Here is a 17,851-nt window from a genome sequence, read left to right on the forward strand (position 1 = left end):
TGCTCTTCTATCAGCTTGAATCAGTCGGCCCATTCTCCTCTGACCTCTAGCATCAACAAGGCATTTTCAGCCCACAGGACTGCCGCATACTGGATGTTTTTCCTTTTCACACCATTCTTTGTAAACCCTAGAAATGGTTGTGTGTGAAAATCCCAGTAACTGAGCAGATTGTGAAATACTCAGACCGGCCCGTCTGGCACCAACAACCATGCCACGCTCAAAATTGCTTAAATCACCTTTCTTTCCCATTCTGACATTCAGTTTGGAGTTCAGGAGATTGTCTTGACCAGGACCACACCCCTAAATGCATTGAAGCAACTGCCATGTGATTGGTTGATTAGATAATTGCATTAATGAGAAATTGAACAGGTGTTCCTAATAATCCTTTAGGTGAGTGTATATACTGTATATATGGGCCTAAACAGAAAATAATTAGGCTGCTTTGTGTACCCTTTAAAAAATATTTAGTAGGCCAATAAGCCACATATACAACCTCAAACTTAACCATATACTGTATATTATTATTATTGTTATATGTTTACTATTACTAAAACCAAGGTACCATATGGACACGACAGTAATGCTGTAGTAAAACATGGTTAATTGTAACCTTGGTTACTGCTCCCCAAAATAAAAAAAATAAAAATAAAAACATGATTACTACAGTTATGGCTAATACAATATTACTACAGAAAATCCATGGTACATTTTCTTAATGTTATCATTTATCAACGATTACAGATCATTATCAATGTTTTCAACTCTGAATTTAAATAAACAAAAATGTAATTGTCACTCATCCCATAATAAAACATAATGAAATCTGTATCATGCTCCTCTTTGAACGAGCACTATGACTGGAAGGGTGAAGGACGGTATCGACACGCCCATCCCAACCTCAAGCTCAATCGTGCCCTCCTCTGCCCCGCCCCTCCCCGCCTCTGCCCCGCCCCGCCGCGCCGGAGACCTCTGCCAGAATCACTGTCCAGTCACACTCAAAGAACAGTTCGTTTCTCCCTTTATTTGTTTTCTTTTTATGCATTTCAACTCCTTAAGCTGAGGAGAACTTAGTTATGCAACATTGGACATGTCTGCAATAAATTGCAAGCATGATTTAAAATAACGGAAAATAACGGATCGTGAAGTGTCAGAGTTGCAGAAAATAACGACTGATAACAGCTCTCACAGGTATTTCATTATTATTAATATATTCAGTTTTTTATTGTATTGTGTACATGAGGTACATCTGTTTAAAACGTAATCAAAATGTTAATTTTCAGCATTATTTCAACAGTTTGACACAGAGGAAGTTTTAAGAAATATAACCGTTGTGGCACCATATTTATAATAATAATTACATTCTTTAATTATTTTATTTTTATTGCGGTTTTTCACAACACGTACTGTTCTAATCAGCTTTACAAAGGAAGGTGCCTCATTATCATATTATCATTTTGGCCACGCCCCAGTCATTTGTTATTCATTAATATAAAGCAGCACTTCCAGAGGTGGGTTGAGTAGCAAAAACTGTACTCAATTAAAAGTACAGTTACTTTAAAAAATACGGTTTACTTTCAGTGAATGTGTTTTTTATTCTCTATATTTTGAAAGTGAATGGTGACTGAGACGGTCAGTCCCTAACATTCTGTCTAACATATTTTGGGTTTCACAGAATACAGAAGGTCAAACAGGTTTGGAACAACATGAGTGTTGGGAAATAATGATGGAATATTATATTATGGCTGAGCTATTACTTTAAAGGGATAGTTCACACAAAAAATGAAATTCTCACATTATTTACTCACCCTCATGTCATCCCAGATGTGTGTGACTTTCTTTCTTCTGCAGAACACAAATGAAGATATTTAGAAGAATGTATCAGCTCTTTTGGTCCATACAATGCAAGTGAATGGTGACCAGAACTTTGAAGCTCCAAAAAGCACATAAAGGCAGCATAAAAGTAATCCATAAGACTCCAGTGGTTTAATCTATGTCTTCTGAAGTGATATGATAGCTGTGAGAAAAAGTGAGTGAGAAAAAGATCACAATTTATGTCACTTTTTTGCTAGAAGTTCTTCTGCCAGCCCAGCAGGGGGCGATATGCAGAGAAGAATGTGAATCACCAAAAACATGTGATCTGTTTCTCTGTTTCTCATCCACACCTATCACATCACTTCTGAAGATATTGATTAAACCACTGGAGTCTTATGGATTACTTTTATGCTGATTTATGGATTACTTTTATGCTGATTTATGGATTACTTTTTGAGCTTTAAAATATTGGCACCCATTCACTTCCACTTTATGGAGTAAAAGAGCTCAGAAATTCTTCTAAAAATCTTAAATTGTGTTCTGCAGATGAAAGAAAGTCATACACATATGAGATGGGATGAGGGTGAGAAAATTATGAGATAATTTAACAATTCTAGTAACTATTACAGTGAAAACGTGAACAAAAGGGACATTATATATAATGCTGAAATATAAACCAAAGCAAGATCATTCGTCCTCCACCACCCAGATTGAGGCGAGTCACTACGCCACCACGAGGACTTGGAGAGGACTTGGGAATTGGGCGTTCTATGAGAGCAGGTTGGGAATTACTCTGTGCATGTTGGGGAAGAGTCAGAGTAGGACAGGAAGTATGTTTACTGTACGTCTTCAGAGCATAGTGCCACATGGGTGTTAAGAGGATTTAGCACAGAAGTGCCATTAGTCTTTTAGACTTCTGTCTCTCTCTTCAGTCTCTTTAGGATGTAGCGCTCATGCAGTGCTTCTGGTTTACCTGACATCCCATTATGTACTCTGCTATATGCATGTATGTGTTGTTCTCATGACCAACATGACTGACTGACATGCTGTCTTCAGCTTAGTCTCTCTCAAAGGGCTTCTGTCAGCGGTCTTACACACCTAAACACCCATGATAAAAACACAGAACAGTGTCAAACACCTCTGATGAAGAAATTCTTCCTTCTCACGGCGTTAACCTTACATGATCCGCTCCTTCTTTACCTGTATATGGGGAACAGCTTTCAATCCCCTCACTCTAAACACCGCTAATCGAGAGGAGACGTTATCCGAGCACTTTGTCCACTCTCCTTTACGCTATAGAGGTTCCTCTCAGGATGTATTAAATTACCTATAATTCCCTAAACCTGTCACTCACAGACAAACAGGCTGAGTGTTAGGTATTCAGAGCTCATAATGAGGTTTGGGAATGTTGGCTGGGAGGAATTTCTTCTCTTCCTCTGCTCTGTGTCATCAGATATGCACCTGGCTCTCTCCGTGCTCTCTCTCTCTCTTTCTGCAAGCTGAAAATGTGTCTCCTTTAAAGATGAGAGGGGGATTAAAAGTGTATCATTAAACATGGATTTGGCTCAATCAAACACAACCTAAGACATTATGTTGCAGAATGCACTTATCTGTGAGTAATGATGACCCTCATGAGCGACTGTGGATACTAGAATTGCCTTAAATCAGGTTTACAGACTGCAGGAAACTTTGAGGAAAAGTTGTTGAGAAATAGAAATAAAATTTGAGGGGCCTGGGTAGCTCAGTGAGTATTGACGCTGACTACATCCCCTGGAGTCGTGAGTTCGATCCCCGAGTGAATGACTCTTACGAGCCGGTTCATTTGAGTCAACCGTACGAAACACACAGCGCGGCCGGTGTAGTCCGATTCCCGAGAGAATGACTCTTACGAGCCGGTTTGAGTCAACCGTACGAAACACACAGCGCGGCCGGTGTAGTCCGATTCCCGAGAGAATGACTCTTACGAGCCGGTTTGAGTCAACCGTACGAAACACACAGCGCGGCCGGTGTAGTCCGATTCCCGAGAGAATGACTCTTACGAGCCGGTTTGAGTCAACCGTACGAAACACACAGCGCGGCCGGTGTAGTCCGATTCCCGAGAGAATGACTCTTACGAGCCGGTTTGAGTCAACCGTAAGAAACACACAGCGCGGCCGGTGTAGTCCGATTCCCGAGAGAATGACTCTTACGAGCCGGTTTGAGTCAACCGTAAGAAACACACAGCGCGGCCGGTGCAGTCCGATTCCCGAGCGAATGACTCTTATGAGCGGTTCATTTGTGGACAAGTGTTCAAAATTGATTCATCAATAACTCCGTTTCCCAGGCATAACTTTCCATTGAAATTGTTATTGCAATTTTCATGTAAGCTATAGAGTAAATCCTGATTATGAAGACCATGATAGCATTGAAATATTTAGATAATTACTCTATTTTGAGTAATTTAACTTCAGTCATAACAGTACAATTACAGTCAAGTATAATAATTAATGAACGTTGCCAAACGTAGCTTATTTCAGTTCAGTCAGAGCACTTTTTCCTCTGTCCCTCTGTTTATATATATATATATACATTTTGGCTTTTGAATTTTCTGTTTAAATTAACAAAACTTTAGCCATACATCTGGCAACCACAGGAGCTGACTGTTTTAATAAGAGCTGTTCAAGGTAAAAGTTATGAAGCTGTATAAAATAACAAAGCCAAAAAATACATATATCCATAGTCAGGAATAAATGAAAGGTAACTGAGTAAATCATTCGAGAGGGAAAATGATAGGATATGATTTAATTTCTCTACAAATCACTGTTACAGAGTCTAACCACCACCTTGAGCAGTGATATGACCTTCTGTTGATGTTATGAAGGCAGTATGTTGTTATTAGTGTGCTATGAAAATATATCAGCCTTGGTGTCGGCGTGTGCTTATGTTGAAATGAATATTATTTACTCAGCACAGATTTACACCCACCACATAGTCCACGACATTATTTTACTGTTCAGCTCCACTTAAGGTCAGCCCAGGTTCATTATTAGGAGCTTTGTGTTGTTCTCGGCAGGGGTCGGGTTCGCCAAACACGGTTCGGTAGTCATTTACACTTCATCTCTAGTTTAATAATGCATTTGGATTAAATAGACATGCTCAGTTGTAACCTCCGCTAATGTACCTGTATGTCTCTATAGATGGACACTCGGCCTGTGTTTCACGTGGGTAAACATGTTAAATCAGATGATGACATCACAGAGAAAACAAGCCGCAAGTTAGAAGCCCTTTCGTCATTTAAGTCAATTATAACATCAATGGTCAAAAAACATGCAGACATTGTTTGACACGAGTGCTGTATACTGGTAATACATCCATATTTGATTAGATATTTACGCTGACATCACCCGAGGATCTATAGCGCACGGTGAGCCTGAAACTGCACACAGACACACTCCCTTCAGTCTTTAAACAGGCACTTGCTGCTTGTTCGGACAGACATGAAGCAAGAACTAAAGCACTTGTGGTGTTCATAGCCAAAGTTATGTTGCCCTTACTCCATTGATGAAGATGTGGGATTTCCACATACGATTAAAATACTCGTGTCGCGTTACGACATCCCTTCTCGTATGCATTTTAACAGCAAGTTTATTTCTATCGGGAAGATACGCAGGCTTGAGTGAAGTTTAAGATGCCGTTTATTTGATAAATGTAAAACAGAAAGTAATGTTTCTCTCTTTGGCGTAGGCCCCGTCCGGTGGTCCGAGGGAGTTGTACCCGGAACCGTCATGTCCTGCCGGAGATAGGAGGCAGGGGCGAGGAGCCTACCCCCCTGCGGGACAGGGCTCAACAGGTGGTGGTGGGGTGGAGGAGGTTGCCGTGTTTGCACACTGAATCAGCAATGTGATTGTGAGCAGACTTATAAAGCAACGGCTTACATGTGATTGGCTAGGAGTTACCCCGCTAATGGTGTGATCATGTACAGCTGCCAGTCTTCCCGCTAGAAGTACGCTGTGCTTACATTTCTTCTATGGTGATGTACAGATTCTGAGCGTTGAATATACGTTGAGTTGAGTTTGACTTGCACTTCATGTTGATGCATGTAGCGTAATAATGCAGGTATTCATTTAATATGTTGAGTTTAGAGAAATGTTGTTGTTTTTGGTACTCATACGAAAATGAGCTATTGTTTTATGTAGTGATACTGTAGTAGCCATATAGGAACAATGGTTTTACTATAGTAATATTGTAGCAACCATGACTTATGTAACAATGACTGTTGTCACAATGGTTCTCTTGGCAGAAGTTTTGATACAATTAACCATTTACAACAGTAATACTGTAGTTTCCATTTAATAACCTTGATACTACTAGAGTATTGTAACCATGACAGTAACCATGTTCATTTTGTGCTTACTATGGTTAACCGTGATACAAACCGAACCGTGAGTAATTTGAACCGTTACACCCCTAGTATTTAGGCTTGTTTAGGTTCACCAAACACAGATTCTATGTGTTTATTAGTGCTGTAAGGATTATTTATTTATTTATAAATTACACATTTTTCTCCCCAATGTGTAACGCCCAATTCCCAATCTGGGTGTTACACATCCGGGTGGTGGAGGACGAATCTCAGTGTCCTCCGCGTCTGAAACCGTCAATCCGCGCATCTTATCACGTGGCTTGAGCTTGTTACCGTGGAGACGTAGCGTGTGTGGAGGCTTCATGCTATTCTCCGCAACATCCACGCACAACTCACCACACGCCCCACTGAGAGCGAGAACCACATTATAGTGACCACAAGGAGGTTATCCCATGTGACTCTACCCTCCCTAGCAACCGGGACAATTTGGTTGCTTAGGAGACCTGACTGGAGTCACTCAGCATGCCCTGGGATTTTAATAGTGTGACACAGATTCAACAAATAAACACAACACAGCCTCATGAGTACTCATAATAGTATGATATGGTGACGATTAGGGGTGGGCCATGAAGCAAATTATTTGAGACATCCGCGATTATTAGATATTCAAATATTCGAAAGGTTTTGCTTCATGAGAAATAAGAGCTGGTCGATTTAATCAAAGAGCATTAAAATAGCATGTGAACGTTACATAATATAATACAAATTATATATATATAAATGTAATTTATTTTTTATTAAAAAAAATATATATATGTGTAAATGTAAAATTTACTAAAACTAAAGTTGACCAAAAAGAGAGACATTTTGTAAGTATTTAGAAATATTTTGCTATTTAAAACATTATTTTGTTATTTGGTTTATAAATTGAAATTAAATATGTAAAAATTACAATTAATGGTGAAAGTCCTAAAAAGACAATTAATCGTCACGGCCCTAAAACAGACGATTAATCACCATAATAGCAATTATTTGTCATCTGACAAATTTCAAAATTGTAACAGCCCTAGATGAGAATAGAAAAAACAGGGGTTTTCAGGCAATGACAATTTTTTGGCAGCCGCCCAAGTGAAATTTCGGGCCGCCGAAGGAAATTCATTGACATTCATCTGGACGTTTCACTTGATTGTTGTGCATGCTATCTCTTGAGTCCAGCAGCCTTCCAGATATTTGTGCTCCAGGGGGTGTTACAGAAAGATCCTAACTTTAGTATCCCATCTTATCTGCTTGGTTACATGGCAATTTCAGTTAGGAACTCATTTAGGATAAAATTTCGTTAGTGCATTATCTTATATTAACTACAGTTAGGATTTGCTTCTATAATATGAATTTGTGAAAAATCCTAACACAAAATTTGCATGACCCACTTGAGCTCTCCTTAAATCCCTGTTGAGGAGGTCCAACATCTCTAAACACCACTGAAGAGGAAACCTGTAAAGGGGTTAAGATGGGGAAAGGAGGAGGCGAGAACCAGCTTGACAATATTAATAAAGTTTAATGATAAACTTAAACAAAAACACACAAAAGCACAATCACAATCAGGGCAGCTGACTGTAATTCTCTCTCTCTCGAACTGTCGTCACCGGCCACCTTTATCCCTCGCGTGCCCCAACAGGCTGATTGGGGACCGTGCGTGCATCATTCCAGCCCGGCCCCGCCCTCCTCCACTCTACACTCCTCCTGCCGTTGTCTCAGGCCGGTGAGCCACCGGCATGACGTACATCCCCCATCTCAGAGAGGAGGGGGGGTGTACGTCACAATTTCCTTCCGCTCCAGGTGGTCGGGGAGTCTCTTACCTCCTCCTCTCGCAGACAGCCTCCTTCTCTCGACCCCTCCGTGTTTCTGGGGCACTCCTCTGCCACTGGCAGCGGCTCCATCACGCCAGGTGGTCGGGGAGTCCATTCCCCACTCGCCCCACGGACGGCGGCCGTTCCCCGCGTCCTGGCGGTCAGGCTACTCCATCCTCCGGCGGATGGCAGCGGCACCCCCATGGTTGGACGACATTATCAAGGACTCTGCAACAGGCATCCCTCCTCCTTCCCGGGTTTCGGCACCAATGTAAAGGGGTTAAGATGGGGAAGGAGGAGGCGAGTACCGGCTTGACAATTTAAATACAAATTAATGATACACTTAAACAAAAACACACAAACATAAACACATACAGAGCAGCTGCCCGTTTTCTCTCTCTCTCAAACCGTCGTCACCGGCCGCCTTTATCCCTCGTGTGCTACTACAGTTTCCTCGCTTACTCCCCCAATTTCATGCCACTCTGTTGACTAATGAAGCAGAGATTCAGACACGATCGCCGCCTCAACCGTATGTTGTGCAAGAACCTCGGGGACAGAGCAGATGAGATGGGTGTGAGCAAATAAAAGAAAGGCAAAACGTGGCTGTCCTCGTCAAGCTGACCTTTTGTTTGGAGACAAACAGATTTATAAAACGAGAAAGAGCGAGAGAGGGAAAGTATACACGTTGGTGGACAAAAGGAAGGATTTGAATAGTGCAGCAGCTGATGCTGGGCTGCCCAAATGCAGAGGTGCCTGAGAGAGACCACAGTAAAGCAGCTGAGCATTCGCTTGGGATTTAACAAGTTCTCAAATGCACACACACGCGTCTCCCACAAAGATGCCCAGACACTCCCTTGGATGACTCGTAACTGTTCATTCCAGCACAGATCCGCCACAGCAGAGCTCTCGTCTCCTATCATGAAGACTACAGGAGAACCAGACCACCACAGGAGCAGACGCCAGAGTCTCCCCCAGGACGGGATGCCGTGCTGGGCCAAGAGGGTCAGGATAAAGCGGTACTTCTGCGTGCTGTTGGTGCTCTCCGTCTCTCTGCCGATGGTGAACTGCACAAAGGAGAGTGTGCCAAGAGTTAAACTCAGCTACAAAGGTAAAGTCAGTCCTGTTGTGACTTCTATACTTTATTTAAGATTTGTATTTGATCATTGTAATCAAAGCATGCAGTAAATCTCTGTATTGAAACTCTAGTTTGAGATAGGAATGATTGAGGATCATTAGTGCTATTTTTATCTGCTTGAACGTTTGTTATATTTAAAAGGCACATTATAAAGTACATTTAGCATTTAGTGATGAGAGGTTTATAACTCGTGTGTGAATAAGGTCAATATTTAGACTTCATGTACGACTGATTGAATGTGCATAAGGGATGTGCTGCATATCACAGTTGTGTCTTAGATTTACTGGGAGTACACAGAGACTCAGAGAGACATATATACTTTTTATCCATTACAGTTTGTTCCCAGTTAGTGGTGATAAGCAGGGCTGGACTGGTAATCTGGCATATCGGGCATTTTCCCGGTGGGCCGATGCACTTTGTGGCCGATCAGCTAAAATGTGCCGCCGCGTTATGCAGAACGGACCACAAAACTTCTATAGTGTTCAGAAATGTAAACTAATCCCTCGTCCCATACAGTTTGTGTTATGAAAACAAATGAAACTCCTAACTGAGTGGCTTGTTGAGGAGAGCTGTGCTATTCCTTACTGTTTTTTTGCTTGGCAGACCCTAAAATGGGTGAACCGATTCTATAGACTTGCCCTGAAGGAGGGACCAGAGCCATATTCATGGATCAAAATATCATAGAGACTTGAGTTGGGCTTTTTTTTTACTTTGGCCATTAAGCAATAGGGCTGGGTATTGAAACAAGCTCTTGATTCAAGTTGTTTCAATTCAGATTTTATCAATCCATATGGGTATATTTCAGTTATAATGTCCCTTTTGATTATATATATATATATATATATATATATATATATATATATATATACACCATCTTGTGTCCTAAAGTAAGGCACTTAACTCCAGGTTGCTCCGGGGGGATTGTCCCTGTAATAAGTGCACTGTAAGTCGCTTTGGATAAAAGCGTCTGCCAAATGCATAAATGTAAATGTAAATGTTGTATTGCAGTTTGTTGATGCTGTTGTATAGCGGAAGAGAAGCACTGAGACTCTCAGGAGCGCTCATAAACGTCACATCCATTGGATTTTCCCGGCAAATCCCTTTACATGAACATCAGTCTACAGGCTTTAATAGTCAACCTAGGAAGTCTGGGAAGGGCTCATTTTTTAAGTTGCATTACAAGCCGTTCACACATTGGCAAAAAAAGGCGAATATTACATGAAATTGTTACATATTGCACCTTTAAAAAGGAACAAATCCATGTATCCAATCAATAAATAAGATATTATTATTCATGTGTTATCTTTTGATACATGTTTATTGTTTAATTGCATATATTTACAAGTATTTATATTGATTTGTTGAGCACATGCTAAAACTGGTACTGTCTCTTTAACAAAACCAGCATTTCTATAAAGAGCGTCTATAGAGATTCGAGTGCGATGCATTATTAGAAATAAATGTTTATGTTTTGTTGTTTTTGATCAACAACTCATTTAGAGAGCTGAAAGTGTATTAAAAGAGACATTATTTAATGACAAATGGGTCGTGTGGATCTCGTCTTTGGACACACATTACACGGAACAACTTTTACTCTCAAAACGCAGTGAAAGAATTATGCTGCTGAAAAGTCCACCACTATACAACATAATATAAACATTTACCAGCCAGCTAAAAATTTGGTTGTAAATGTGAGTGATTTCCTCACATTGAAGGGGAGGGGTTGTGCATAGAGTCAAAGATCGATCTCGGGATTTAAGTATCGGTATCGAGATTGACGGAATGAATATCGCGAAACATCGGAAAATCAATATTTTTACCCACACCTACGAAGCAACCACTTAGCAACCACTAGAGCAACCTAGCAAACGCATAGTAACACGCTATAAAACACTCTTTAGCAACTGCATAGCAATGCCACGGCATTGTGGCGGCACGTTTTGCATGGCCAAATACCACTTTTATTAACTTTAGAAAAGTTGCTCATCCATTATTGTAAAAATGTGCACAACATGTGCGACGCTCTTGTTCTACCCGCTCCGTACGGGACTCGAACCTAGGTCTCCAGCATGGGAGGCGGGTGCTCTAACACAGAGGCTAAAGGCTACAGCCTTGACAGGTGTCAGTGCACCTGTTGAGGTCAGGAGAGTAGAGTATACACACTGCACAGTTATCTACCAACTGGCTCCTGTTTCACTCACCCCCCTAAACCTCACTCCCATCCAGGTCACGGCACCAATGTGACACTCTTGTTCTACCCACTCCATACAGGACTTGAACCTAGGTCTCTGGCATGGGAGGCATGTGCTCTAACAAGGAGGCTATAGGCTCCTGTTACACATGCAAATAGTAATCGCAATTTCACAAGCACAATTGGTGAAAACGCAGGCTTTGATTGATGCACAAACGTATATTTCTTAATTATCGCATTGAGGTCCAAGTTGTCTGGATTGCACAGTTAATAAACGACTATGTCAGAACAAGAGTTACTACAGAACTGCATGGTCTGAAATAACCCCAGATTCTTGACATAACTATCTACATATCCTGTGTTATTTGCTAACCGCTGTTTCATGCTGTGACTCTCTCTCTCCACGTACCTGTTGTTGTGTTTGATCACTCGACTGCAGCTGCGGCTTCAAAGGTTTTGATAACTCAATAATACATTAACGCTCTACAGTGATCCAGCGTGAGTTGCGCAGACACACTATAAAAGTGACACACGCTCAAACACACACACACATAGCCTTGCCCTGTGTTTATAATGAGTGAGAGTTAAAGACCAGATAAACATGCGTGATGCTATAAAACAGGTGAGGCGTAAAAGAAAACAACTGTGAAAATTAACAATGCGTCCTTACTCGTTTATGTGCACTGACACATGTTGGCTACAGTTTGTTCAATGTCATGTGTACATGATTATAGACGCGATATAAATCAGCACTAAAATCATTGAAAATCACCATTTTGCGATTCTTGACTTAAGCAAATTCAGTGTTTGTTTTATGCCACTGAAGGAAAAAAAATATGTCTGTGGCTCTGTTTATTAAACTCCCTGAATGTATACATGCCGTACATTGCCAGATATTCAGTCTCGGTGTCAATAGGCCTTAATCCATTTAGCCACAGTGAGCGGGTCAGTTTCACGTACATCTTTAACCTTGCCGTTCCACTCCATGTTTGGTCCTGTTGGAGAGGATGCCGAGTGCTTGGAGACGTCATTGACAATCCATCATCTTAGCAGATGCTCCCATAAAAAAGGCACCTTTTCTGTATCAGTGCACTCCTTAAAAGGAGCCCGTCATTATCCTGAAGAATGCAGGACTCGCTGTGAACATCAGAATCATTGATGTGTACACCTCAGGGCCAGTTCACCAACGTTCCTCCCACCCATGCATTAAAATTGCCTTGTTTTTCTCCCAAAGGATAGCTAAAAGTGGACCATGTGATCAGCATTAAAAAGATTTCTTAGCTAAACAATGTCCCGTCTGTCGACAACATCACATTCTGGCCCCTAGCTGACAATGAGCAGCAAAGTCAGTAAAAAACATTACAATGTTAGCTTCAGGTTGTGTAAACATTTCTATAAAAGACGAGAAACCTGAGTGACTGTTATTGATTGTATATTTTCTTGTGTTTGACGTAAAGTGTACATGTATGATGGTTATAGACATGCATGTCAGAGTCATGATTATAAAGTGTTGTGCAAATAGGACACACACATATACACTCTGTCTTATTTTGCAATAGGAAAACAGCACTTTAAAGAGCTCACAGTACAGTACACAATTAATTTATAACTATATGGCTCCCAGTTGGCAGCGGTTCTCTAAACAGATGTAAAACAAGCAGGACATAAATATGGTCATGGGTCTCCTTAATGTACTGTTCACAGAGTTCCTCTAGTTTTCCACTAGTTTGGCTCTCTGCCCAACCCTCAGCAAGGATATTGATTGCTCCTAAGTGTATAATCTTTTACTTTCTGAGACATTTTAAATGAAGTCTCACTTTGTGACATTAGCTTTAATGTGTGGCCCTGTGTCTGGTGAATAGCTGGGGGGACTTAAATTTGTCAACTCCTCAAATTATGCATTAGTTTATTGTGTTTTCAACTTCTAAGCTTGCTGCCCTTGCTTACAGGGCTGAAATGGCTTTCAATATGAAGGTTGAACTGTGCAGCAAAAATGTAAAGATTGAACTTTAATGAGGGAATGAACTACAATCAAGCATTGCAAAATATTCAGATATATGCTAATATTTAGTTTGAGAGTGTAGGGGGACTCGACTGCGTCATTTACAGTTCGAATAGAAGTGAAAAGTTTGCTATTGAACACTGTAACAAGTCAAGGACGGCCAAGGATGAGGCGGGAACCGGCTGAACAGTAAACATAAAGTTAATGGTAAACTTAAAGCCAGCATAAACAAACCGAACCGGCGTCTCTGGCCATCCCTTTATCTCGCTCTCCTTCTGATCAGCTGATTCAGTGCTGGCCATTCTCCATCACGGACCAGCCATGCCCTCCTCTTCGCCACACTCCTCTCCCACCCGATTTAGGCTGGGGCACCACCTGAGGGCGCTGCCCTTCTGGCCATTCTGTCAGCCGGTGGTCCAACCCGCCTCCTGTGAACCTGGGGGGAGAGATGAAGGGAGGCGTGGGGAGAGGGTAAGGGCGAGCAGAGAAACACAGAGAGAGAGAGGAGAGAGAGAAGAACTTGCTCGCTAGCTCCCGGTCGCTCTCTTACTGAGGGCAGACGCCAGCTCGCACCTCCCCCAGTGGACAGCAGCGAGTCCTCCGGCCCCTGTCCGATGGAACCGGTCCACCCCTTCTTCGGCAGTTGGCCTACGGTTCCTCCAGCTCTCGGCGGCCAGCAGCAACCCCTCTATCCCCAGGCAGATGTCCGTGGCTGATCCCCTGGCGGATGGCAGCGGCGAGGACTCCACGACAGGACATTCCTCCTCCCTCCTGGGTTTTGGCACCACTGTAACACATAAAGGACGGGCAAGGAGGAGGCGGAAACAGGCTGAACAGTAAACATAAAGTGTAATGGTAAACTTAAAACTAGCATAAACAAACATAAAGCGCGGCCGCGTGCGTCTCTCTCTCCCGAACTGCCGTCTCCGGAAGCCCCTTTATCTCACTCTCCCGCTGATTCAGCACCAGCCATGCTTCATCACGCCCCGGCCACGCCCTCCTCCTCATCACAAACACATTTTTTTAAACATCAACTTTAAATAATGTGGACTTATGGCTTCAACAGAGGCATATACCATCAATTAACAAACTCAGAGTTTATAAGTTATCATACAAATCAATGTACATATGGAGAAAGCACCAAAGTGCTATGCTAGCTTCCTCAAACAAATATAGAGATTAGCTCCTGCACCAATGCCCAGTGTTCCCCCGATGGATCCAGATAAAGCTCCAGAGCTCCAGATAAATCTCTGTAGTCCTCAGTGCTAAGCAGGGATCATTCAACAGGGCTCTGGCCCAATACTGTTTGCAGAGTAGATTAGCATCAGCTAGTCAGTAGTTAGCATAAATCTGGTTTTATTTTGGCAAGGATTTTTTATCTGGTAAATATTGAGGTGCACTCACCCTGGACCAACGAGGATAATACTTTTGTCTTAAGATTTATTCAGCCTCTTGATGCTCTAGGCTCATAACCATAACACCCCATGACCCCACCATAACACGGATGTTGAAATTAGATGTGTGTTTATGGCAGACAGCACAAGAAGAGTGGTGGCTGAAAATCTGAAGAATGAAAGAATGAACAATACAAGAATGGAGAATGGTGGGAATGTATGTGAATAAAACAAAGAGAGAATCAGAAAGCATACATGAACATGCAGCCCTCCTTTTAAGGGTGTGTTGGGTGCACACTGCCAAATTTATTATTATTATTATTTTTTTGCTCTGAGGCTGCTGGCAGGTGGTTATGTTTGTGTGCATGGAAAGCAATGGGAAGGATGGAGAACTGTCAGGACTCTGTCCAAGTCTGTAAAGTCTGGATGCTTTAGTCAAACATCGTGACGTGCTTTGAAAACATGACAAGTATTATGTATCCAGAGAGAAGAGAATATGAGCAAGGCCTAAGAATGCCTTTCAGTCCGTGATGATAGCTTGAAACTTTTAAGCTTACGTTATCATGAAAACTTTTGTTCTTAATTCATTGTATGCACAAAAGCGCCAAGCTGAACCGCATGTCAGCTGTCTGAGCTGCTAACCAACAGAATGTATCATAAGTGCCTTGGAGCGCTCAAGAGTTTGTGTCCTGCAAATTAACCATTCTGCTAATCTGTGGCAGTGTTGAAGTGTGATAATCGATGGGTGGACAGATTAGATCCAGGTGAATTCTCAAAGAGAGTCTCTTGGTTAATGTTTATCAGATGTGAGGGCAAGAGGAAGGAGTTTTTGGCAAAGGTGTTGTGGAAGTGGAAGAGGGGATGAAATCTTATCAGGCTGGATTCTGAACGCACTAAAGATAAATATCCCAGAGGTTACGGTTGATCGTATATTGTAGAATAAAGAGATTATAGGGGCTCTCAGTACATTAGAAGAGTGAGAGGACAGAGTAGTGCAAGATTGGACAGAAATGGCAATAGAGGCGAGATGATACAACTCTAGGGAATTGCAATGCTGCAATCTAAAACTACACACACGTGCATGCTTTTATACGCTCAGACCAATTTTTAGTTAATATGCATTCAGATGCACTATTAACCAAGATAAAAATGTCAAAAGTTGGTCTTTTATGGCTCAAGAAATGGTCTGAAGTCCTTAATTATGTTTAATTTAAGAGTCAACTTTGTCTCAAAAGTTGAAACAACCGACACAATAGAGCGCAACAGTGCCCGTCCACTTCATCAGCCGTCTTGATTTCATACATCCTTTCATAATAGAGTTGTGTGCCATGAACCAACCAGTTTGAAACATTTAAAACATTGATTTGAAGGATATAAAGCGAAATGTACAAGACTGTGTGTTAAATGTCTTTAATGGGGAATGAACTACAGTCCCATGAAGCATTGCGGATGATGTAATTGAATTTAAAATAATGTTAAAATGTAAAACAATTGATTTAAAGTTGTGGATTATTAGTCTATAAACTATACAGTATATTTGATGTATATAATTATACAAGCAATTGGAGATTAAAGGGAGAGCGTCATTCACAGTGCATCATGGGAGTGGGCAGTCACTGCAGAGCTCTTTTGGTGCACTTTGCGTGCTGCAAATCACTGATTGGTTGACTGTTGCGCTCTATTGTTGATGTATAGTAAAAAATATATAGCTATACAACATTTGGATACTTAAGTAAAAGTCTACCTTTGCTCTCCAGGTAATCTAATAATCAGTCTAGGGGAAACAATTGAGCTCATTGGGGCGGCTGTGGGTCAGGTGGTAGAGCGGTTTGGCCACTAATCACAGGGTTGTCGGTTCAATTCCCGGCCCACATGACTCCACATGCCGAAGTGTCCTTGGGCAAGACACTGAACCCCAAGTTGCTCCCAATGGCAGGCTGGCACCTTACATGCAGCTCTGCCATCATTGGTGTGTGAATGTGTGAATGAGTCACAGTGTAATGCGCTTTGGTAACCGCTAAGGTTAAAAAAGCGCTATATAAGTGCAGACCATTTGCCATTTAGATACTAAAGGGATATAAAGTATTTTCCTGCAGTTTTCTGAATTCAAGAGTTTCCAGTCTTCATTCTGAACCCATCATGTTGAGTGAAAGGGGTATATGTATGTATAATTGAACTGTGTATTTACTTGTTGTTGCTGAATGCTGACCGTCATTTGACTTCTCCAGAGCTGATCCAGTCTCGAAGTGTGGTGCCATTTGTGGGTTCCAGTGAAGGACAACAGTTTCAGACAGTTCTGTTGGATCAGGAGAGAAGTAGACTACTACTGGGAACCAAAGACCACATCTACCTACTGAACCCAGACAACATCAATAAAAACCCCAAAAAGGTAAAACACACTTTAAACAGACCTTAAACACACACACCTGCAGACGTGCAGAATCAGTTCTGCGTGAAAGGCATGCAAGAAAATTCCACTATGTGTGGTCCGAGGAGCATTCAGAAGAGCATTCATTCGCTCTCAGACTGGTTGACAGATACCCTGCAGGGCAATAGTCTTTCAGCTGGTTGAGCAGTTTTACTTTGGGAAGTGTTGGTGCAAATGGAGCCTAATGGCCCTAAGTGTTGTTTTTGAGTTAGGCATGTTCTCATGTCTTATATTTGATTGCCCATGTTGATTGTCCACCTTTTGCACTTTTATTGTGACATCTGTGTTTCTACTAACTATATATTTACAGAAAGTATCAGGTAAAAGACTTTATGGAGTAGCGTTGTAACGGGGTCTTCTTGTTCACTTGCAGGCACCATAGATTAGTTGAATTGGATTATAGAAAATGTACCCCTGTAGTTTATACTTGGACAGCATAATCTGGAATTCACTGGGAGAACAAATACTAATCAACACTGTTTATACCTCTCTAATCTCACAAGAATATCCAAAAGCATGGTGAGTGATTCGGGATCAGTTTAGCTTATAAATAAATTTTATGGTGGTAAGTTTTAGAGCGAGTGTGAGTGTGTGTGTGTGTATGAGTGTGTGTGCGAGTGTGTGCGTGTGTATGAGTGTGTGTGTGTGTGTGTGTGTGTGTGTGTGTGTGTGTGCGAGTGTGTGAGTGCATGTTTGTGTGTCT

The 17,851-nt window shown here is 41.7% G+C and overlaps 1 protein-coding gene across 5 annotated transcripts in view; it reads left to right on the forward strand.

Moving 5' to 3' along the window:
• The first annotated feature begins 991 nt into the window (after positions 1 to 991).
• Positions 992 to 17,851, forward strand: part of LOC127622734 (semaphorin-3D-like) — a 49,500-nt gene continuing 32,640 nt past the window's right edge. For 2 of the 5 annotated variants that reach the window (XM_052096794.1, XM_052096793.1), the window contains exons 1-2: positions 8,558 to 9,106; positions 16,949 to 17,109. In XM_052096794.1, coding sequence (XP_051952754.1) covers positions 8,740 to 9,106; positions 16,949 to 17,109 — 528 coding nt within the window. In that variant the 5' untranslated portion in view covers positions 8,558 to 8,739. Of the gene's footprint in view, positions 1,189 to 5,716; positions 5,795 to 8,557; positions 9,107 to 16,948; positions 17,110 to 17,851 lie in introns of those variants that run through there. The other 3 variants (XM_052096796.1, XM_052096797.1, XM_052096795.1) reach the window with 3 other exon arrangements.

Source organism: Xyrauchen texanus, chromosome 29, assembly GCF_025860055.1.
Source record: "Xyrauchen texanus isolate HMW12.3.18 chromosome 29, RBS_HiC_50CHRs, whole genome shotgun sequence".
Lineage (NCBI taxonomy): Eukaryota > Metazoa > Chordata > Actinopteri > Cypriniformes > Catostomidae > Xyrauchen > Xyrauchen texanus.